Genomic DNA, 25867 nt, shown 5'->3' on the forward strand with positions numbered 1-25867 from the left:
AAAAGCCAAAAGTACAACGATGAACAGTCGAAATTACGATGGAGAAAAGTCGAAACAACGAAACCACGATGTTGAAAAGCCGAAACTACGATGGCAAAAAGTCGAAAGTACGATGGTGAAAAATCGAAATTACGATGTTGAAATCTTGAAACTACGTTGGTGAAAAGTCGAAACAACGTTGGTGAATAGTCGAAACCACGATGCTGAAAAGTCGAAAAATAAGACGAAACCGCGGTGATGAAAAGTCGAAAGTACGATGGTGATAGTACGATATCATTTCGACTTTTCACCATCGTAGTTTCATTAATTCGTGTTTTCATCATCGTACTTTCGTGTTTTCATCATCTTGGTTTCATCATTGTGAAACGTCTAATGTACGATGATGAAAGTACGATATTATTTCGACCTTTCACCAGTGTAGTTTCGTTATTTCGACTTTTCAACATCGCAATATCGTTGTTTTGAGCTCACTGTATGCGATGTTAGTCCTAACGGGACACCGTTCCGTGTAGAAGGTAGTAAGTAAAACGTTGCAATGCATTTAAAGTAATGCAGAACGCTAATATTCGTTTTAATTATTACCATATCTAACTTTTTATCACCCACTTTTATTATTTTCAGTGTCATAGAGACACATTCTATGCTAACTTTGGATGAAAAAATTCACCTAAACTGTGGGTGAGTAGCTTTATCTAGGACATTATATATAAGACAATTTAATATTGTCACAGTGAGAAAATTAAAGGAGCAATAAAATCTTTTAAATCTCAAAAGTTACTTTTGCAACAATAGGTCTAGAACTTATTCTTAACAAGATTGGCGAAAGTGACCATGATAGCAAATTATTCCGCGGTCCAAAATATTGTTCCTTTTTTATGTAGCATGCGGAAAAACACAAAGCCCACATATGGTGTTTTTTTTTAAATTAATGCAAAAGCGGAAAACAATTCTGACGAAAAGGACATAAAACATTAAAAAAAAGGATAAAATCTGTACGAAAAACAAATGTCAAAATCAAACGTTAGATGTATACACGTAACACAAATATTACAGGCTGACTAAAGTCAAAAGCAAACAGGTTGGTTAATGACTCCAGAGGAACAGATATCTGAAAATATAGCACATTTAAAAGTGCACCAGTCAAATATATATGTCAACATATCATTTTAAAAGTGCACGTGTGAATACACATGCACGCGTTTATACGCATGTACGTCCATATATGCATGCACCTTCACATACGAAACGTATTTATTCATACTTACATATATGCACCTATAAAAATAAGACTTTCTACCAAAATGGTGACACCGTGACAATTTTAGCACTGAGTTTACTTGTCGTATAAAATGTGACACTGTTCTCAGTGAAATCCACCAGATTGATCGTTTTCTTATTATCTCATTTGCAGGAAAATATCTAAGCAATTAAATAATAAAAGGTAAAAATAAACACAAATTATTATAAAATAAGCCAACCAAGTCATATAAAAAGATGAAATTGCACTTAATATAAAAACTACAATATATTATCATAGTCATAAATGATTTTATAAACTATAATAACGGCCTCGTTATTGTACCAGGGAAAGTTATAAGTACAATAACTGGGATATTAATAACAACTGAAGTTATTGACATTTTCTAGATTAACTCTATAGCAATATCAAAACATTATTGCAAACGTCATAACCACCTACCGATTCTACAAGAATACAAGAACGAAAACAAAACAAACAAACAAACAAAAAAGAACAACAACAAAACACTCGAGTCAAAAGTTATAGATATGAAATAAGTGAATAAGTGGTCAGTGACGAAGTAAATAAAATTATCGACACGCCAAACCATACTGACTATACGAATCTTTAAAAAAATACACGGCCGCACTTTTAGCTACGAAAAGTGCATACATGTACACTCTGCACTTTAACATACGATCGGGTATTTATAGAGCAAAACAAAATGTAGTTTTTGAAAGTAAAATTTTCATATTTTTATGTAGGACATATTTTACAGAACAAATAGTTATCTCATAATTATATTAATCATACTCTAGGAAACCTGTGGATTTTTCATCCACCAATCAAAATGCAGAGTTTTAATCAGCTGTTTAAATGACCTTCACCACAGATATAAACAGGCAGTATAAAGATGAAATCAATACCAGCCTGTGACCGGGAAAAAAATCAAAATTTCACGAAACTTCCAATTTTAAAATCGTTTTCTTCTGCCATTGGACAACAGGTAGCAGCCTTTATAATTGCCTTATTATTGAGGGCAATTATTATCATTTTTATCATGTTTATCATTGTGTCCTGAACCACACAGTTTGCATCATAATTGATTTGTTTTGACAAATATACATATCTATGATGCACTGATGAATCCATTCTACATATCTAGCAGTGTAAAGAAGAGTTCCTATAAATAAATGTTGCCTGGAGCACACTTTACTTTTAGTTACTAAACAAAAACCTCGAAACTTTTGACATAAAGCTGGTGTCGTCTGCAATCGTTTCCGCCATCTTCAGTCTGTACTTTTGACTTCCGGAAAATATTTCCCCGCCCTTTCCACTGGCGCCAGACCAGAAAGAAAATGCCTCTGTATATGTTATACCCTTCCCCTAGGTACCTAGGGGTAGGGTATAACATGTTCTGGTTCTTCTAGAATACCTAGGGGTAGGGTATAACATGTACAGAAGCATTTTCTTTCTGGTCTGGCGCCAGTGGCCCTTTCAGTAAGCGAATGATACGTCAATGGTCACATTTCATAAATTATGAATCAAGTAAATACCTTGTAAAGTAGCGTTTAGCTTCAATAAAACATGTATCTACATCAAATGAGGATAAATATCCTTTGGAATAAAGGCATGCCATCATCATTTCGTCATGTCAGGGGACCTTACTGTAGAAATGTCATCGTCTTTCATGTCTTTCTTGACTTTATAGAATATATAAGTAACTATTTTTATTAATTACACCATACACAGAAATCCTACGCAGGTAGAATGACATCGTTTCGTTTTCGTTCTTCTTAATTAATGTTTCTAAAACTGGCATAGGAAACAATAGATGCTTTGATCATGTTTCAATCTTGACCGTTAAGGATAGACCAACTTAATTAAAAACTACACAGGAGAAAGAGAAATGTCCATCCCACAATTATTTTTGATATGCTTAATTAACATTTCACCGGACTTTTTCGGTTTTTTTGTTGTTTTTTTCTTTGCACTGATTGTAATTTATCTACCCACATGTGTTTTATGATTTGATTTGCAACCATAAATGATACGCTGTCATTATGTTTTGTTTCGAATATCATGGTATTCGTAATTTCACTTGGTTGTGTATTTTAGGAAGAGATTTCTTAAATAATTCTGACTGGCTTAAGAAAGTACAATCTGAATGGTTGAGACTACATACCCAAAATCCTTAACGGAACAAAGATCATAAACAGAGCTGTTAACCTCACTTTGGATGTGGTCCAGTAGAACCACAGTGTGACTACGAAACTATGTGTTTGGGAGAGGTCAGTGACGCACTGCTACCGACGTATCGTTTTTGGCGTGGCTGTCATGCCTTGCGTAATAACTATCGAACAGGCCAAGTTGGATCAGCTAGTGTTGCGTAGTATAGGACTGTTATAGATTTGAATATTTGATTAACACGGGAACAGGTATGACTGAATTTATTCTTCTTTATTACCTCCCAGTTGTGACAGTATAGTTTATGTACAACGTTGAAAGAAGTACATTTCTAAGCATGTAATTATGCATAATATATTCTGTATAGGAAGAATTTTTATCCGTTTTACAAATGAAGTTAAAAGTACTACAGAACTTCAAAGGCATTTATTTTTATTGCTCTAGTGAGTTACTGTGATCATTCGATCCGGCGTCCGGCGTCTGTCTGTCTGTCTGTCTGTCGTCTGACAATATATAGCTTGTGTATGCGATAGAGGCTGTATTTTTCAATTGATCTTTATGAATTTTGGTCAGAATGATTGCCTTGATAAAATCTAGGTAAAATGCGAATATGGGTCATCTGGAATCAAAAACTAAGTCAATAGGCCAAATCAAAAGAAAATGGGTTATCTGGGGTCAAAAACTAGGTCACTAGATTAAATCAAAGAAAAACCTTGTGTATGCAATAGGGACTGCATTTTACACCGGATCTTCATGAAATTTGATCAGAATATTTGTCTGGATAAAATCTAGGCCAAGCTTGAATACAGGTTATCTAGGATCAAAAATTAGGTCACCCGGTCAAATTAAAGAAAAACCTTGTGTACGCAATAAGGGCTGCATTTTACACTGGATTTTCGTAAAATTAGTCCGAATGATTGCCTTAATAAAATCTAGGTAAAATTAGAATATGGGTTATCTGGAATCAAAAACTAAGTCAATAGGCCAAATCAAAAGAAAAACCTTGTGTATGCAATGGGGACTGCATTATACACCGGATCTTCATTAAATTTAATCAGAATGTTTGTCTGGATGCAGTCTATGTCAAGTTTGAATATTGGTCATCTGGAGTCAAAAACGAGGTCACCTGGTCAAATCAAAGAAAAACCTTTAGTACGAAATAGGGGTTGCATTTTACACTGGATATTCATAAAATTTGATCAGAATGATAGCTTTGGTGAAATCTAGGTCAGAATCGAATATCGGTCATCTGGGGTCCAAAACTAGGTCACTAGGACAAATCAAAGAAAAACGTTGTGTATGTGATAGAGGCTGTATTTTTCGATTGAGGTTCATGAAATTTGGTCAGAAGGATTACCTTGATAAAATCTATGTCAAGTTTGAATATGGGTTATGTGAGGTCAAAACCTAGGTCACTAGGTCAAAACAAAAGAGAAATATTGTGTAAGCAACAGGGACTGCATTTTGCACCCGATCTTCATGAAAGATCGGAATGTTTATCTGGATGCAATCTAGGTCAAGTTCGAATATGGGTCACCTGGGGTCAAAAACTAGGTCACCTGTGCCAAGATCAAAGAAAAAACCTTCTGTACGCAATGGGGGCTGCATTTTACACTGGATATTAATAGAATTTAGTCCTAATAGCTGCCTTGATTAAATGTAGGTCAAGTTTGAATATGGGTTATCTGTGGTCCAAAACTAGGGCGCAAGGTTAAATCAAAGAAACACCTTGTGTATGCAATAGGGACTGCATTTTACACTGGATCTTCATGAAATTTAAGTCAGTTTTGAATCTGGGTCATGTTGGGTCAAAAACTAGGTCATCCAGTCAAATCAAAGGAAAAGCTTGATAACACGTTAGAGGCCACATTTATGACCATATCTTCATGAAATTTGGTCAAAATGTTTATATTGATGTTTAAAGTCTTGGATAATTTCGAATGTGGGTCGCGTGGGGCCAAAAACTAGGTCACTAGGTCAAATCAAAGGAAAAGCTTGTTTACCCTCAAGATATTTGGTCCAATCTGAATGAAAATTGGTCAGGATATTTGTTTCTATGAAATAGATCAAACATGTTTACACTGTTATGGTGTGTTTCTCAGGTGAGCGACCTAGGGGCTATCTTGGCCCTCTTGTTTAATATAAATATAAAGGAAATGCTAATTTTCGTACTGAGCCTGATTTTTACGCTATCCCGTTAAAACGTTCAGCGTGCCAGTTATGAAGTTATGTGGGCACGCGCAGGCAAAAAAAAAAAATAATAAAAAAAAAATAAATATAAAAAAGTAAGAAATAGAATCTGTAGAATTTTTTATCATGGACATCAGTTTTACTTACTACTATATATATATTTAATTCAATGTCGATACGTGCTGCTAATGTAAGCCACCAACAGGAGTGTGTCACACGTCCAAGTGCATGGCTGTTTTCAAGAGATTCGGTGAAAAAGTTGTCATTACATGTATTTTATTGATGCGGATAGACCTGGAAATGACGTATGGTCTAAAGTACCCGCACGTGTCTCAATTTTATCACTTTTCAAGATGTTTTACTACAATTGGTACATAAAGTGTGATTTATTTCAGGGGAAATATGCATTTATTCTAGCATACCAGACGGGGATTTCCGGTATTTTTACCGGTGCTGGAAAAATCCATCTTACACCCCGGGGTGTAAGATGACTCTCGTGCTGTAAATGACGTACTACGAACTACATATATGTAGAAGATTTATGTAGTAATTTATATTTTATTTAAAAAACGGAATAAAAGTTCAATACCTTGACAGTTCCTATTGGTTCCTGATAGTATATTTCTCGATTCAAATCACGTTATTTTATCAAAAATTCATAACGTTACGCTGCAACTGATAAAACAAAACCGGAACTAAACATTGTTATTTGTTTTGAAACGTCATGACGTCTTTCCTGTTTACGGACGTTGGTTTCCCGCGCTTTGTTTAAATACACTGCTATAAGAAATAGTTCTAAAAAGAAAGCCGTTCGACTAATTTTATTTTCATTATTTTACCTTGATATCGGTATGCAAGAAAAAGATTCTGTCACTGGTTATAGGTGCAGATGGGAATATCCGGCTCTCGGGTAACTGTTTAGGCGGTAACTCGGTAGGAACCTCGTTACCGCCTAAACAGTTACCCTCGAGGCCGGATATTCCCATCTGCACCTACAACCAGTGAAAGAATCTTATTTTCTAGCATAAAAAGTGCTGTTATTGTCACTTTTCAGGGGTGTTTTAACAGAAGAGAAAACGTGTGTTAACAGAGAGATTCTCGCACTCACGTGCTTTATAACACCTTTTTATATATGCACGTTCCGTGGCAGAGCGTAAACGCATTATGGCCCCAAAACGGATAATTCAAAATGAAATGACGTCAACATGACAAAACAACGTAGACTTTACCGCGCATTTCATGGAAATTTAATGACGTTGAAGAATATATACTTATTTACTTGATTTTTACGCGTTTTATGCTAGAATAGCGTTAGCGCATGTTCTTTTCGTGTTGTAACATCTTCAGAATCCCTCGGGAAATGTTGGTACCCTCGCCCTAACGGGCTCGGGCACCAACCAATCCCTCGGGATTCTGCAGATGTTATAACACGAAAAAACATGCGTTATCCCTACAATTCTGAAGTAAACTTAGCACGATAAGTATTAAAAGCATTTGCTATGATGTTATTATATGCGTAGAAACAGTTTCTGTGAACAATCTGTAATGTTGAATAGACAGTTCTGGGCGAGGGTACCAACGATTCCCGAGGGATTCTGAAGATGTTATAACACGAAAAGAGAACATGTGCTAACGCTATTCTAGCATAAAACGCGTAAAAACCATGTAAATGAATATATTGTCCCTCAACGTAATTGCTAAACGGTAAAGATTGTATTTTGCGGCTATATATATATATGGTGTTCTTATAACTGAAATGCTCAAAAATACTAAAAAAAAGGGCTTGTTTATATGAAATAAGGAAGGAATTCATTGGTATAACGTAACATTTAGTGATAAATTTGCGACATGTTAGGTAAAATGGCGGAACTCACTTTTCTTTCACAACTGTCGGACTGCGAAATCACTTCATGATCGTTTCACAGATAAGGATTATTTACACCACATTCAATTGGGTTTAGTGAGTATATATTTTATATGCTTAAGACAATACAATTTGTTCCCTGATTTTTGTTACGTCCTCCGAAAATAATAAACAAAAGATGCATAACTATTGTCTTTGTATTCTAGTCCACGCAGCAACAATATATTCAACATTTGTAGCTAGAATAACTCGACAAGAGTTTGTAGCATTCAGTGGTGTCTTCATTTCAGTTTGTACAGTTAGAATTTGTATCACTTTAAGAAATGCATATTAATTGACTACTTTTGATACAGCACTTGCAGAAAAATGCTTTTCTTTTGAGGTTCAAACTGGCCTCGCATTAAATTTTTTAACCTAAATATGATTAAAGTAAGGAACAGAAACAAAAATATTCAATTTTGAAATAAAAATTAATGAAATGACATGGAACGACCACATAACAATTGTCGTTAAGATGTTGTAACGTGTTATCGCTGAGACGTAAATCAAATTGTAACGTACCATTCCCGAACCTTATAGTATACTATTAGACTGTTTCTCTATTAATGTTCGAAAATTAGAAAATCTATGTATCTATATAAACTTAAGATTTGTTCAAAAAATATATGAAATAAAACTATAGAGAAAATAAACAAGTGTTGAGTCATTTCTGCGGCGGTCACGTTTCATGCATGACTTTTAAAATTAGAAGTAGGATATGAAACACGCCTAACATTCTTCTGATTTACTATAAAAATTTACTGCGTTGATAACGCGATAGAAAGAAGCTATACGTACGCTTTAAAAGTACATACTTCATAGATATTGTTGAATTATTTCGGTTTGACTTTCTATTCACAAGTTTCGGTATCAAATGAAAGTACTTATTTACGTCCCGGTTAACATATCAGGTTTTCATGTTGGTGCAACTAACGTATTTTCAATTTAACCTACACTTTTTTTTAAATATCAGCTCTTTTAATGAAATACACAGACTTGTCTGTCTATGAAATACATGGCTTTATTATTAAAGATTTTAGAGAATTAATACGGCCTAATAGAAAGTTGACCACCTACAAGTAAAGATGATATAAATCTTTGCTAATTGGCAAAAAATTAAAAAGGATTTAACAAATCCGCTTTAGGATCCGCCAGATTTTAAGACGATCATATGATCCTAAGTTTACGTACCTTTCTTCCAAAGCCGATTAGAATTAATTAGACAAATTTGATACAGAAAATTCATTAGAAATGAAAACAGTTTTAAGTTTCTTCTGACCAATATTAATGTTAACCACTGGGATACTTAAGAAAAAAAATGTGTTGACAGCGCTCTTAGTATCCGAGTGAATTTTGATATAACTGAATAACGAAAATATTCATATTTTTTTTTATTATATGAACAAGATTTACGAGTGTTATTTTTTCTTGGGAAGTGCGAGCTGTATAAAAAATATGGAACATGGTTTAGGTGATGCTATATCAAATTAACACTTATTCTGTTATTTGACATTTATACGGATACACCATAGATTCTGGACAATTATTTCTGTAAAAGTTTTATAACGAAGATTCATCATGTCTAATTCAGGGGCATCTGACGAATTGTCTCAGGTGTCGGAGGATGACAGTGAAAGTGTTATTGACGTCGTCAATGACAATAACTCTTCAGATATCTGTAAACTAAGTCGTAAGTATGCCTATATTGTCTTTTTTCACAAGTTTGACGTCCAGGGTGTGAAATAAAGCCATTACAGTACATAAATTTGATAATATACTAGTAATAATGAAGTAGATAAAGACCAAACACGCTGTCAGTTTCAAAATTTACCAAACAACAACAACAACAACAATTTATTGCAATCACCATTCGCATGGTTTTGGCAATGAACAGAACAAAATGTAATTTAAACAAAGCATGCACAAATATATGATATATCAATCTGTAAACAAAACAACACATTACAGCATATTATCAGTATGCACTGTGCGTTTCTTAAATACATATTTTAAATATTTACAAAGGCGTATAACTGTTCTTGGATTTTCACTTTTCATTAAGTTAGTAAATTTTTCAATAGTTGGCCAAAGTTGACAAAATCTTGGTAGATTATAAGATTCTTTCACTGGTTGTAGGTGCAGATGGGAATTTCCGGCCTCGAGGGTAACTGTTTAGGCGGTAACGAGGTTCCTACCGAGTTACCGCCTAAACAGTTACCCGAGAGCCGGATATTCCCATCTGCACCTATAACCAGTGACAGAATCTTTTTCTTGCATACCGATATCAAGATATAATAATAAAAATAAAATCAGTCGAATGGCTTTCTTTTTAGAACTATTTCTTATAGAAGCGTATTTAAACAAAGCGCGGGAAATCAACGTCCGTAAACAGGAAAGACGTCATGACGTTTCAGAAGACAAATAACAATGTTTAGTTCCGGTTTTGTTTTATCAGTTCCAGCGTAACGTTATGAATATTTTATAAAATAACGTGTTTTGAATCGAGAAATATACTATCAGGAACAAAGAGGAACTGTCAAGGTATTGGATTTTTATTCCGTTTTTCGAAATAAAATATAAATAACTACATACATTTTCTACATATATGTAGTTCGTAATACGTCATTTAAAGCACGAGAGTCATCTTACACCCTGGGGTGTAAGATGGATTTTTCCGGCACCGGTAGAAATACCGGAAATCCCCGTCTGGTATGCAAGAAATCTACATCTAATTTCTCTGTAATATTGACATGTCATTAGAAAATACTAAATTGTGTGTACACTTTCCCATATTCTATTATTTCTTTCAGTTCCAGTATATCTGCCAGTTTCTATGGCTAAGCAATGTGAAGAAAGTCGAAAACAAGTCAATAACCTTCTTAGATAGTCATCATTAATAAAGAATAAATATGGTTCAAATTCAAAATTTGTCTTAAACTTAATGTAATATTCAAGTTTCGGAGAGCTAAATACAGACCCATGCCATTCTTGGATAAATTGATCTCTTACTCTCCTCTGAAATAATGGAAAATAGTTTACATTGATATCTACCATAGTTTCAACGTTCCAGCTACATGCCTTCTTCAGGGAATAATAATAATAATAATAAACAACGGAAATAACGTCATACATAGTACGTTACGTTACGCTAAAACAGAATGAAAAAAGGTACTCACTAGTTAACTAAATAATAGAACACTACATCAACCTGTAAAATTGTTAATTCACTAGTAAATGTAAATACAGGTCAGTGCTATCTTTGGTGAAGATTAAAGGATGTTTGCCATTTCATGGCAAAACACACACACACACACAACACAACAAAACAAAACAAAAAAAAAACAAAAAAAAAAAAAAACATTGTAAACATGACAGTTTCTATTTTTAGATTGGACACCAGGACAGAAAGATTATATAAGATTATATAAGAGGCCAAGTATATTTCGCTATTTACCTCACACTGGAAACATGCACGTAGTCAAACAGAATGCACTTCCATCTTTACTTACTTTTCCGAATTATCCTACTTACTTTTCCATCAGGTGTGGATCTCAATTACTTTTTAAAACTGCTCAAGGACGGTGCTGAGACCATGCTTTGGGGTAATTTATTCCATGGGTCAACAACACATCATTTTATAAATCTACGCTAAAATCAATTTTGAAAACCACTTTATAATCATTATAATACGTCATATTGAAAAGATAGACATATACATGTAGATCAAAATTATATTGAACGTGTGCTACATCACTGAAAAATATGATAAAAGTGTTTTCACAACAGGGCCCAGTTGTCCAGTAAAAATTACTGTACAAAGATACCTACATCTGCTGTTCTGGGATACGCCTGCTTTTGAGAAAAATAAATTTTGATTACGATCTTAATAAAGAGACGCTAAATTTTAGAAAACTCGAGCAGTTTTGAAGGAATGCCGTTTTTTTGTAAAGTGGTACTGAGTTAAACATAAAATAAATGTAATATATGATAAAAGGATAGTGTTTTTATAAATGCACGCTGTGAACTTTGTATAATTTCAACTAAGAGAGTGCGACATTTACTTACAAAGGTGACAACGGCCTTCACGGCATCAAGTAGAAAAATAGAAAACATCATAGATTACATTTACATCAAAATATTTGCATACACCTTATAAGAATGAAATTATATTGATGTTTTTCTTCAGTGTAACAAGACCAACAGAAAGATAAACAAGTAAATAATATTATACGATTAATGATATATTGACATTTCCACCGTCATCTTCCGTAGAGGTGCTACAATTAGTTAACACATCCCTACTTTCTCGCAGTAGAGGTTGTAGCGGTCATTTTAAACTGAGTAGAAGTATTCTGACTCTGTATTATTATGAAACATATTGGGGTGGTTTTTTTTGTTACTTTTTCTTTTAATCACCAATTTTTTAAAAAATATGCTTGTAGATCTCCGGAAGCAATGTTAGTAGAAAAATTGCAATCAGGAAAAAATTTGTTCAAGGTTGTTTGACTTTAATGCCAGTGGATGAAAGAAAAAGTGACGGAAGGAAATTGGCATTACCACTTTTACAGCAAATAGCCGATGACTTATTACCTGCATAACGTATTTCAAGATAATTCAAAATTGTTGGATGATTTTCCAGATGAAATAAATTGTCAAAAAGAATGTTTTGACACTGTAGTGTCTTGGACAAAAGTTGAAAAAAATTCCCCAACGGGCCATAAAAACATTTAGGGTCGGGCCAAAAATTTAGGGAAGGTCGGGATACCGGAAACAATTTTTAGGCCTTATAAATAGACTGTCCGATTGACGGTATTATATTATTTCTTACAACGTGTGCACGGCGCCGTCATAAATGTCGGTGAGAAACTGAGGTGATTTTTACTAACATGTTTTTAATTTAAAACATTTGAAAGTGATCATGTTATAAAACTGACTGTAATAATGTGATTTCGCAATGACCTTGTATAACATAACTTCGAGCTGTCATGATAGCCCTCGATATATGACCTCAGAGTGATACGAAAGACCTCGGGCCCCTTGGATTTAACTAAGCCATCATAAAAACACGTTCCAAACATCATGAAGCATGTATGTAAAATTCAGAACAATTTATTCTCAGAAAATGCTAGTGTCCCTAGTTTCTAAACTTGTAAATGTTTGAAGTAATTGACCACGGATTGTAAAACGCCTTTAAACATGATATAAGTAATGCGTTTACTTTACAAAAGATGCATATGACCTAAAATTGTGTCGGTGCGACGTTAAACCCAACAAAATAAAATAAAAATAAATTACAAAAGATGGAATTCATTTGCTTCGTGCATGAGATATTTTCTTATAATGATGATCAGCATATCATGATATTTTCTAAGTATATTTAACGATTTAATCAGTTCTCAACTGTATCTGTTTTAACAAAATTATGTTGTGATAGTGCACCGAATTAAAACGAAACATGACAACAAATTGGTCACTTTTGGCAGTAACTCCGCTAAACACAGTTCCACTGTGAGTGGACAAGACTCACGTCAAATGAAAATGCAATATATCTGAAGGGGGTGGGATGAGGGCAGGTCCTTATTATAGCTTTTTATATATAGCATATCTATAATATTTTAGTACTACTTACATATTTTCAGAAAATGTTACAATGACAAGTGAGTCACGAGAAATAGATGATGATGATGATGACGATGATGATGATGATGATGTGTTCTGTCACCATAAAAAACAACGTCGGAATAGAACGACGTTCACCTCAGATCAACTGAGAGAGTTAGAGAGCGTATTTCGACACACCCACTACCCTGACTGTACCCTCAGAGAACAGATCGCTGAAAAAGCTGACCTGACCGAGGCAAGAGTTCAGGTAACTCCTATAGAATAAGACATCTGCAATTCTAGTCATATTTTAAATATCTATTGAGTAGAATGTATAAGTTATTTGATCTATTGTCTGTTCCTGCATATATTTTCGAAACAAAATTGTCATTTCCGCCAATTCAGCTTGCCGCTCCCCAGATGATCAGGACTATAATTTTGTACAGTTTTGATCCTCCGGTCGCTAGTCCAAACCATCATTGTTGCCCAGACCGCCAGCACAAACCATCATAGTTGTCTCGGTCGCCAGCCCAAACAAAAATCATGGCACCGGTCGCTGGCCTAAACTATCATAGTGGTCCCGACCGCTGGCCTAAACTATCATACTGGCACCGCTCGCTGGCCTAAACTATAATAGTGGTCCCGGCCGCTGACCTAAACTATCATAGTGGTCCCGGCCGGTTGCCTAAACTATCATACTGGCACCGGTCGCTGGCCTAAACTGTAATAGTGGTCCCGGCCGCTGGCCTAAACTATCATACTGGCACCGGTCGCTGGCCTAAACTATAATAGTGGTCCCGGCCGCTGGCCTAAACTATCATACTGGCACCGGTCGCTGGCCTAAACTGTAATAGTGGTCCCGGCCGCTGGCCTAAACTATCATACTGGCACCGGTCGCTGGCCTAAACTATAATAGTGGTCCCGGCTGCTAGCCTAAACTATCATACTGGCGCCGGGTCCCGGCCGCGGAAAAACTATCATACTGGCACGGCCGCTGGCCTAACCTATCATAGTGGTCCCGGCCGTTGTCCTAAACTATCATACTGGCACCGGTCTCTGGCCTAACCTATCATAGTGGTCCCAGCCGCTGGCCTAAACTGTCCTAAACTATCAAAGTGGTCCCGGTCACTGGCCCAGGCCGTCATTTTATACAGTTTAACTTAGTATCTGTATTGAAGAATATGTATGACCAATAACAGAACACGGCAAAAGGGTAGTGCATATGCTCTGTTAACCTCCAAGGTTTGTAGTACTGGTCCTTGGTCGGATATCTAGAGCTAAGTCAAAGATCTAATATTAACTATTTTAAGCAGAATATATGGTCGCTCGTGTCAACTCTAGGATCAGCTGAAAAATGTTCCTAATCCGTTTATGAATTAATTATATTCTATATATTTAATTCAAATAATTAAACTTTGGTGCACTTCTCAAACGGGATTAATTATGTCGTTAGTACGAGAAATCAGATTAATAAATGTGTGGCCATTTTCCAAAATTCTTTTGTATTAAATAAAGACGGCAAACTTCAGTCTAGTATTGCAGTTTCGAAATCAATTATTTAATTATATAATGTTGTTAATTTCCTCAAACGGAAATCGTCCATAGAAGTTAACCTGGTTTAATTGACAAATATGATTATTTTCAACACCATCTTTATATTCAAAACGGTATTTAAAATATAAAATTGATTATTTTAATATTTAAATGCACATCACTTACGGAAAATGTCACACGGAACGTTCGGTTTTTATCCGAAAAATGCGAGCACTTCGCGCAATTACGTCATAGATTTCCGGGCGAGCTACCCTTCCTTGACCTTTCACGATTGTTATTATTCAGTTACTGTATGAAGTGTAGTCTAATACACAAAGGTATCAAATCTGCAAGAATACTGCGATCATTAAAAAAAATATAACTTGACAATTTGCATTCAATTCTTAGTCAAATACATAGATGTGAGTGCTAATCTTTTCATACTTTCACTATCATGTAACTATTCATCATTATATGTTAAAGTGCATTTTTACGATAGTGAGTAATATCGAGGAATACTGAATATAACACGTGTTTTAATGGTGGAAGCAGATTAAGTCTATTGATTCATTTTCTTCATATATTATCCTATTGTTGTTGTTGGGAAGGGCTGACTTCTAATGTTGCAATAACTTGTAGCCCAATCCATTTGCTTTTGTTACTTATTTTGTATATGTGCTATGTATTATGTGTTCAGAAGCAATAAAATATGATTAAATCAAAATATTGTTGTTGTTGTAGTAGTAGTAGTAGTTGGTTGTTACGCTGGAAATAAGTTTGCATGCCATTATTTTATGTACCCTTTATATGTTAATTAAAAAAAATGATGTTATTATCATTATCACTATTATTATTATTATTATTGGCATGTTTACAACTGATACATTATTATTTATGCGTTTTGTGTAAATGACGTTTTAGTTCTTTTCCACTTTTCTCCGACGATATATTTGTGTCGATGCACCGTAAAATTCATTCATTCATTCATTCATTCATTTTGTGAGCTCATTCCATGTAATCATAACCCAGAGGTCCTAATGAGACGGTTCTAAACAGCAGCGCTAGGGTGTTGCGCAATGATACAATCTAACTTTTATGGATTTAGAGTCTTGTTAACAGCAATATTGAAAGGTTTTTGAACTATCATATTCGTGTGACGTTTTAGACTATCATTCCTGACACTGGGGACACTGTTTTCACGTAGGTGGCAGTCGCATTACATCAATTAAGTAGAAATTGTCTTAACGAAAGTGGAATTGAATGATTTGTGGAAACTGCTATAAAATATAACAGAAAAATATATTGCTGTTAATGAGAAACTCCAAAGTGCCTCATTTATCAGATATTCCAAGTAAAAACTTAAGTATGTAACCACTTTATCCACTCCATATTTCAACTGTATCAGAATGGAAAGTGATAGCCCACAATAAAAATAGAGAAAATGAAAGGATTTCATGATGTAAATCGCTGCTTTCTGTTCATCAAAATATGAGCCGTGCCATGAGAAAATCAACATAGTGGCTTTGCGACCAGCATGAATCCAGACCAGACTGCGCGGATGCTGTCCATGCTGTTCGCTTTCAAAGTCTATTGCAATTAGAGAAACTGTTAGCGAACAGCATGGATCCTGACCAGACTGCGCAGGCTGGTCTGGATCCATGCTGGTCACAAAGCCACTATGTTGGTTTTCCGATGACACGGCTCATATATAATACTATACTATAATGTTTTTAGCAACAAATTCTATAGTTTGAGAAGACCCTTTGGAAGCATGGACCTAATGGTATTGCCCAAATTGAATAATGGACCAGTCCATTCTAGAAATATAGCGCAGGGTATGGGTTAAGTGGGATTCTATTACAGAACAGAACAGAACATATATTTTATAAAATTTGTACATAAGACATTATCGACATAAAATTTACACTTACATTACATTTAGTATTACATCACGTACGACTGTATGATAAACACAAATATATTGAACTGAAATCATGATCCTAAATGACAAACAATATAACAATACTGATTCAGGTATGTGGAGACATTTTTCGGACGCCGCGCGGCACACAGATATATATATATAGAGAAAATATAGAATGCAACCAAGCAAAAAGTCATAACTTTAGTTCACCTTGATTTGACATTCAATAACATTTGACGGGTTTAGACGATACTTCAAACATGGTTTAGTTCTAAACACCATCATTGCCGTGTCTGATTGGAAGAAATAACCCATATCGGCTAAAAATATGAAAAATTGGCATTTTTTTTTTGTTTAACTATATTTTTTCAGTACGCTAATAAAAATTATGCTTTTACATTTCCATGACGTTGTTTTTATTGGTACCAACATTGAGTATAAAACATAGTGGTAGATTTATGCCATTATGGTATAATACTAATATAAAAATATCCAAACAATTGCTCATGAGACATGTCACAAATTTTTAATCATGTTTCATTTAATCACATCCAAATCTAACTAAGATCGGGTCAGAATTTTATCAAGGCAACTTTATCCGATTACAGATGTTTGCCCGTGATATAATTCATAAGGTTTGGGTATAATTTTTCACTAATTTGGTGATTAAATGTTATAAACGCATTTTGAAAAGAAAAATGCTGTATTTCTAGCTATGACCATTTATACTCGTAAGAAGGTTTAGTAATTTTATCTTTTGACAGTAATTCGTGACTTAAAACTGTCTGAGATTTTAATTGATCTGGATGGCGAAACTGACATGCGAAAACACGCACATAAACACGTTTTGATTTATGATAGTAACAGGACTGGCTGTATTTGTCGACTGTATATAAGTATGCGGTCAAATGTTCTTTTTTTCTGAGACCTTTATACATAGTTACATACAATAATCCATCGAAGAGTAGATGTAGAAGGAACAATATATAGTCATACAACGTTAACTTACACGTCAGCGTCAAACTTACGCTAGCAGTGCTTGTTTTTGGAGCGACTTTAAAACAACGTGTATTAATCGAAGGAAAGTCTCATTCTCAAAGCTCTGCTTCTGGTTATGCCTTATGACGAAGCTCGGTCTTTGACTCTGTGAATATCTGGCATAATAATGCAATGTAGTTATATTTCATTTATTTACAGGTATGGTTTCAAAATAGGCGTGCTAAATGGCGAAAGCAGGAGAAGAATATAGTCCGGATGTTTGATGTATTCCGACACCGACATGACTCAATGACGTCATTTTCTACGTCACTTTCACTACTCCAACCATCATTACCCAGCATACACCACCCATCGGTATATCATCCGTGGATGCCAAGACTTCCATTTCCATGGTCTACAACACCTGCGCCCTTCTCATCATTTCCAAGAATTCTTCCACGCTCAGCATCATTAACGTCCTGTCCAGGTATGAATTAGTTTGTTTGTTGTTTTTTTTACCTAATTTAGCATGGGCCCGGTACATGTAAACAGAATGCTTGTTTTTGGACGTCTAGCAGCTGATTCAGAAGTGCAGAATAACTGTTTCTGTTTAGTTACCTAAATAAGGCTGTGTCATCCCAAGCAGGCAAAAATTAATATTTTACTCGCTTGTTTGTTACTGGGGATAGGTGTACAGCAAAGCATTGCAGCAACATAGTACATAGACGATATAAGAGCAATGATATGGATACATAACGATATACCTTACTAATTTGCCATGAAATGTAAAATTCCAAAGGAGAGAAAAGTGGTTTCTACGGAATCCTGGTGTAGCCATATATAATGTCTCCGTCGCGTTTGTGGGGTCGGCACACGACAACGCGAAGTGACATAGCGACATTACGAAGTGACACCCGACAATCGCAAACGACGGCGACAATCCGAAACGACAATGTCGTGATACCCACTTTGAAATGTCGCCTTTCAAAAGCACGATATATCGCAATGTCACTTCGCGTTGTCGAGCGTCATATCGCATTGTCGCTATGTCACTTCGTAATGTCGCGATGTCACTTCGCGTTGTCGTGTGTCGACCCTGCAAACGTGACATTATCAAACGACATGCGATAATGACAAACGACGCTCGACAACGCGAAGCGACATTTTCCAAATGTCGTATCGTATGTCGCTTGTCACGGGTTTGGTTGAGGGTCGACGCGCGACAATTCCAAATGATACACGACACGTGTAATAACAAAATCTAAATGTTTGTGACAAAAAAGACAACATCTGTTCGTCCGTCTGTACGTAATTAAAGATAAAAGCTGTATTTCCGTACGGAAAATGTCCGTGTTTTTCATTAACTTCAAATAATTGTAGGGTGTTCCAACACAAGATATTTTAATGAAATAACTTTTTATAAATCAAATTCAAACATTGTCTAATCGGATATATAACTTGTATAATTTTACCGTTGACTGTTTCGTCGGAGGACCGTCTCAAAATGTATCACTTTTCGTGAAAATAATCATACTATGTACATATATTAAATAGAGGTGTGGTCCTTGTCTGAGAAGCCATATCTTCATAACTTTATAACCTGATGTCCGATTTTAATAAGTGATTACCTAGAGCAAAGAGGCCACGTCAGGTTCGAACCCGGTCGGCTAGGGGTCAAGGTTATAGGTCAAATTCCGGTAATATTCTTAAAATACGAACTTGTCAGAGCAGTCAAGACGGTCCTGAAACCCGAAGCACTACCTTTACTGAGTCCATTGACACCATTGGAGCAAATATCACGGCTCCGCAGGTCGAGTCAGCTTAGTCTTGGCCAGCACCCTACCGCATATAACAAGTTCTTTTGTTATTTTCTGACCACCCTTCTATTTAATATATGAAGAAGTATGCATATTTCACGAAAACTGATACATTTGAGACGGTCCTCCGACGAAACCGTCGGTGGTAAAATTATACAATAACATATCCGTTTAGACAATGTTTGAATTTAATATATAAAAGTTATTACATTAAAATATCTTGTGTTTGGAACATTCTACAGTTATCTGAGGTTAATGAAAAACACGGACATTTTCCGTACGGAAAAGTACGGAAATATTTTACCTTTTCACCGGTAGATGGGCGACATGCGATACGACATTATAAAAATGTCGATTCGTATTGTCGAGTGTCGTTTGGAATTGTCGCGCGTTGACCCTCACCAAAACCCGCGACACGCGACGTAGGTTACGATATTAGGAAAATGTCGCTTTGTGTTGTCGAGCGTCGTTTGAGATTATCGCATGTCATTTGATAATGTCGCCGTCGCGTTTGCAGGGCCGACACATGACAACGCGAAGTGACATCGCGACATTACGAAGTGACATAGCGACAATGCGATATGACGCCCGGCAACGCGAAGTTACATCGCGATATATCGCGATATTGAAAGGCGACATTTCTTAGCGGATATCGCGACATTGTCGTTTGGGGTTGTCGCCGTCGTTTGCGATTGTCGGGTGCCACTTCGTAATGTCGCTATGTCACTTCGAGTTGTCGTGTGTCGATCCCACAAACGCGATGGCGACATTATAAATGGCCCGATCAGGATCCCGTAGGTTTCCGCTCATATTTAACCTTGTTTGCATAGGCCTAAAACTGTGTACACATTTTTCTACATAACAGCACGATGGGCCATCACTGAGATCAGAGGTTTTACAAGGGAAAAAATCCTGTTAACAATTGTGTACGTGCATCTTCTCTTCGCTGAAAAAAAATCGATATTCTGTTGAATCAGGTGAATACGTTCGCATATTGAGTGCTATTTTCTTCACCAATGACTTATAATGTACATGCTCAGTCGGAAAGGTGTCCTGCACTCCACGCTAGTGTCTTTTAATCAGACTAAATTGTATGAAAAGGGTATGAAATAATAGTTTCAATTTCTATTGAACAAGTTGGCTCCGAGCCTGTGTCGTGAATTATATCGCTTTGCTCAGACTGTACTAAAACTAGTGCATAATCTCAGACAGATGGCGGTTCCTTTTAGATACACAGTTTGCCGTTTTGCCGGTAATAAAATGTCATACAGTGGTGCAGATTCATTTATCATTTATTTTGAAAATAATGTATAGTTAAAAACAAAGGCCAATGCATTGAGAACCCTCTTTGTTCAAAGTCTGTTTCCAGTAAACACTTAGCAACGTCCAACCACTTATTCAATGTCGTAGAGCAAGGTTCGTATGCACTTAGAAGAATTATTTATATCTTAAATGTCAGCAACTATTGAAATGCACTTAGATGGTCAAGATGACACTATTAAAACTTTTTAGATTGTCATTGTTACTCTTATGTCTGCGTTTGAATGTCATCTTAAGTAATTGCATACGTGCATGTTTAAATGTAAACCGGAATGTTGGATTCCTTATAATTGCTGATTTTCGCCATTTTATTCTGCCGTGTTGGCACGTTTGAAGGACCAAAGGACAGGTTGAGCGCGCCGATATGAAAAACATGGTTTTTGTTGTATTTAAGTGTCAGTTTGTCATTTTGGCATGTTGGCGTACTTCAAAGGCTTCAGCAAGCCAGAACAAAATGGCAGAAATCGCAAAAATCAGCCACCATAATTCAGAATATACTGTGAACTCTATCTGAATGTGAATCAGCGCAACCAGTGTTTGATCTTTTTTTTCTGTAGAGAGAAAATGGTGTGGTGATTAAATAGCAGCTTTCAGTTTTTAGTGAGTAATATACAAAAAAAAGTATCTTCAATGCCCTTATGAAGTTAAAGTATGAAAAGATAGCGAAATTAAAATTGTACGTTTTGAAACTTAAGCATGTTAAAAACACACTCAGAATTATTCCGCATATCCATTTCCACTCATAACCGATTCTGCTAATGTTCTACTTGAGACTTCGAAATACGATTACAAAGCATCTCCTGAGAGATTTAATCAACCATGACAACAGTGTTTGGGTGCTGTGAGATGATTGTTTAAAGCAAGCCCGTACTATGGCTTATTGATGTGACTGTTTCTCGTATATCCATTCGATGAGTTCCACTTTAGCCAGTTCAAAGTCACGGTTGTGTTCTTGCTTTTCTAAAGGAAATGTATACATTTGTTGGATCAAAGTCTACCATTTACTATAATATTCTCGGATACGCACTGAGAGAAACTACATACACAATTTCACGAATAATTGAAGGGTTTTTTTTGTGCGTTTAGACGGGTATACACCAGACGAGGACCTCTGGCGCGATCCATGGATTTGCAAAAGTCAAAATGTTCTTTCTATTCGTCTTATCAAAAACATCGATCCTTTATTTTACAGTACAAGATATCAAGATTGAATCATTTTTAAAGATATCACCAAATGAGCTATAATTGAATCATATAAATATTGTATAGCGTTTATATCAAGAATTATCTTGATACAGGTGCATGCAAAACTAGAAAGAAAGCGCAATAATAGTATTACAAAGTTTATATGAAGCTACAAATAGAACTTTGTTATTCATCATTTTTTGTAGAAGACATTTTATATATCTACTGATTTGTTTTCTATAAAATATATGGATTTAAAATGTCAAGGGACTTATTCACACCTACAATGTCTTTATTTGATAATGTCATAAAATCCTGATGTCTTTTTTTCTGTCGGAAATTGTAGCAATTTGAGAACCTAAATCTTTGTATGCTTGAGGATGTGTCATTAACTAATATAATTCAAAATAATACAAATAATACAAAATCAAAATATTGTTGTATATTTTTAGTATAAAAGAAAGTAAGAAAGTCATTAACAAAAAATGACTTATTTGCCTTACCAGTTCTTTAGATAGCTATTTCGTCACCTCAACGCAACAAAGTCGTATCTCTATATAAATTTATAATAAGATATGACTTTGTTGCGTTGAGGTGACTATTTGTCTTTGACCAGTAAAAACAGGCAAGCTGACTAATCAGATTTCCCGTATTTGTAAAATATTACTCATTTTGGACAAGTTAAAGAAGAAAGTGGCGAGAAATCAAACAAATAGAACCGTAATAACCATTCTGGACAGGCTTCCCTTGCGTATGTCCCGTACACTGTTACATATCATAATAATTATCATACCAACATTCACTTCACTGCAAAAGTATTGTACACCTTAAAGGCTTTAACCCAAGTCATTTCCATTACATAAACATATAGATATAGCGATTCGAAATCCCAAGACAAATGAATCGTTATGTATTTTTATTTTGTTATGTATTTCCCTTGATTCCCCGTTTCGCCTATTGTTCCAAGTTCTTGAAATAACAGTTTCTGCAGACAGGCCAGCTTTCAAAAGCAATTGCACTAACATTAGACCTATTATATGTGCAGGTGATACAATTGCGTGTTCTATTGTATCTTTTAATATAGGTGGTCTCAAAGCTTTTCTTCACACAGCACTTTTCATATAAAACAGTTTCCCATAGTGAACAAGTTTGTATGAACTGTTAAAATATGATGTCAATGAGTGAATTTCATGTTTCCCAAATTTCTGTTAAGACAGGAACGTGTGCTTTTATCTGTTTTATGAAGACTATAAGTGTGTGGCACATCTAATAAGACGTAAATATTTATCTTGATTTTGACAAAGATATAATTACGACGACAATGTTTTCCAGTTAGTTCTCTGTGTATTCGCACTCTTGTTTTAAGTATTTCTTTCAAGTATTTTCTGTAACATCCGACCTCGAGTTTTTCTTAGGTGAATATTACACCTCTCCTGCAGTCTGAAACGATAGCTTTGCAAAAATAAATAAATAAACAACATGCACCAAATGTATCCACTAGCAGATAAAAATCCAAACTGTTCAAAATTAAAAGAAGACTGTTGACGTATTTGCTTTTAAAGAATGATAAAGATTTAGAAAATGTAGAAAAATAAAAGAAAGCTTATTTGATATTATCATACTGTTAAAAGTAAAAGAGTATATTACGGTAGAATACAGCACAACATTGAAATCATCATGCCATACGTTCTGAGAACATCATACTTGAAAAAATAATCCAACTTTTTTCTTACTCTTACAGATACACATGAACGGATTTCGAAAGTTGGCGACTCGCCCACGGCGACCACGACCACTGACAGACTGGGGTTTTACGCACATCATTTTCTTCAACGACTTAGTGCTGATCACGCATGCGCAAGTGCTACTGTGACAAAGGAAAATCAAAATGATATATCTCAAAGTGACAAAACTTAATAAATATTTTAAAATAAAAAACATACTTATTACAATATGACTTTATTGGTGACGTTTACAAGACAAAGAAAACAGTATTCAATAAAGTAATATTTTCATATTCGTTTATTCGTTTATGCTGATCTGCTTCATTTTACAGACTGGTCTTCCTCAGATCATCGTAAATTGAAATTATCAACAATTGACTGAAATTGTACCCTGAACTCAAATAGTTGGCATAATTTATTGGTAGATACTTGGATATTTGTATACAGTTAAACATGCCTGTAAAGAAAACTATTGCGAATTGAAAAGGTAAGTTTACACTATGGTTAAACTGAAAGAAAAAAACAGTTGCCTTTCTAAGTAGGTTTTAGTTACATGGCATTTATTATGTAGTATCCTGTAGCAGGTGCCCTCTACATGATCTGAAAAGAGCAAAAGATGAAGAATGTATAATACATATGTTCAACACCTTGAAACTCAACCCTCTGTAAGATCTGCAGTCGATTGTTGATGTCTGCTAGATAGCGGTGGGGCACCTGCTAGATAGCAGTGGGGCAAAAGTGAGGCTTGGATAAGGTGCAGGTGTAATGAAGTATTTCGACCCCCATAGAATAATGATCCCTCGGTCATTATTCTATTGAAAAAGTGACCCCCGGTCATAGTATTATGACCTCCAGATGATAGTACTATGACTCTCCCACGTGAAGTAAACTGAACCTCACGAAGAATATTGACTCCCATAAAAAAACGACCCCCGGTCCTTTGGTCAAATTTAGTGATAACTCGTGTATCTAAGGCCTAATTGCTGCATTAACCCCAGATACCATCACTTGACACAGAAATCAGAGCATTCCGCAACGGGAAAAGGGATTCTATTTCTAGACGCTGTATCTTGGTGTATACATTTTTTTTTCAGGAAAATAACAATTCACAATACGTTCACAAAACACACCAGTGTCAATAATCCCTGCAAACTTCGGTATGAAGTAATTCTTCAGAAGAAAACTGCACAAGAAACTGCTAGCACAGAACTTAGTATTAATAGAAGTTGCAATACTTAGCAGTGGCAGTAAAGTACAGTAGCGGCAACAATAGAAAGTAGTAGCAGTAGTAGTAGTAGTAGTAGTAGTAGTAGTAGTGGCAGTTGCAGCAGCAGCAGCAGCAGCAGAGGAACAAGTGACAGCAACAACAGCAGCAGGAAAAGAAGAGGTAGATGTACAAGACGTATTAGTGGAAGCAGGTATAGTAGTAATAGTAGTAGTAGTAATAGAAGAAGAAGTACATGTAGTAATAGCAATAGAAGTAGCGGCACCAGTAGTAGTAGTACAATCAAAATGTTAACTATTGGCAATGGAGGGTATTAGAGTTGCAGATCTAGTAACATTATCCGTTAGGTTTGGTGGGGATCACTTTTTACTAGATATTATCGTCGAAAGTCTTTTTAGGAGCCGGTGTTTTACACGGAAAGAGTAACTTTTTTAAATAGAATAATGTCCGGGAATCGATATTGTATGAGAATTCGAATGTAGTAATTTCGGCAGTGAGTATTTTACATAGAAGATGTCACTTTTTCTATAGAATGATAACCGGGGTCGTTATTCTATGAGATTCGAAGGGTGTCATCTTTAGGGAGTCAGCATTTTACTTGGAGGGGTCAGTTTTTCTATAGAATTATGATCGGGGGTCGTTATTATATAGAGTTTTCAAAGGGAGTCAGTTTTTTTATAAGGGGAGTCAATTTTTTACAGGAAAGGAGTCACATTTTCTATATAAATATGGGGGTCGAAATACTTCATTACACCGGCAGTGTACTCTAATAGACATTTCCAGACAATCAAATAGACAGCTTGTACAAGTAGTCCTAATAAAAAAATTAATGATTTAAAATGCTTTAGATAGGCACATATCGAAGAAAGCACGGCAATACTTCATTCTACGTGCTCACACTGTCTTTGAAACACTAACTACATAAGAACGACCTGGAAGGTAGTACAGTGCGCCTATTGACAGCAGATATCAGCATGCTCTCCCAGATCACTTTTAGATCTTCCCCTTCATAATATATACACCAGAGGTGGCTCTCCTAC

The 25867-nt window shown here is 35.5% G+C and overlaps 1 protein-coding gene across 3 annotated transcripts; it reads left to right on the forward strand.

Moving 5' to 3' along the window:
• The first annotated feature begins 1787 nt into the window (after positions 1 to 1787).
• Positions 1788 to 23873, forward strand: LOC123527353 (paired mesoderm homeobox protein 2-like). 3 transcript variants are annotated; one of them, XM_053523350.1, is made up of 6 exons: positions 1788 to 2246; positions 3359 to 3678; positions 9112 to 9210; positions 13160 to 13389; positions 17776 to 18043; positions 23620 to 23872. In XM_053523350.1, the coding sequence occupies exons 4-6, from the start codon at positions 13171 to 13173 to the stop codon at positions 23793 to 23795; spliced, it is 663 nt and encodes a 220-aa protein (XP_053379325.1). In that variant the 5' UTR covers positions 1788 to 2246; positions 3359 to 3678; positions 9112 to 9210; positions 13160 to 13170; the 3' UTR covers positions 23796 to 23872. The 3 variants fall into 3 exon arrangements, with proteins under 3 accessions (XP_053379325.1, XP_045162674.2, XP_045162675.2); XM_045306739.2 differs by lacking the exons at positions 1788 to 2246; positions 3359 to 3678 and having other exon boundaries at positions 6940 to 9210; positions 23620 to 23873; XM_045306740.2 differs by lacking the exons at positions 1788 to 2246; positions 3359 to 3678; positions 9112 to 9210 and adding an exon at positions 12331 to 12391.
• The last annotated feature ends 1994 nt before the right edge of the window (positions 23874 to 25867 follow it).

This window comes from Mercenaria mercenaria, chromosome 14 (assembly GCF_021730395.1).
Source record: "Mercenaria mercenaria strain notata chromosome 14, MADL_Memer_1, whole genome shotgun sequence".
NCBI lineage: Eukaryota > Metazoa > Mollusca > Bivalvia > Venerida > Veneridae > Mercenaria > Mercenaria mercenaria.

Excerpts from the sequence above, each read along its gene's own strand:
- LOC123527353 (XM_045306739.2), top strand. The coding sequence starts at position 9,099 with ATGTCTAATTCAGGGGCATCTGACGAATTGTCTCAGGTGTCGGAGGAT. Across the intron at positions 9,211-13,159 it reads AGATATCTGTAAACTAAGTC|AAAATGTTACAATGACAAGT; the intron begins GTAAGTATGCCT and ends ACATATTTTCAG. Across the intron at positions 18,044-23,619 it reads ATCATTAACGTCCTGTCCAG|ATACACATGAACGGATTTCG; the intron begins GTATGAATTAGT and ends TTACTCTTACAG.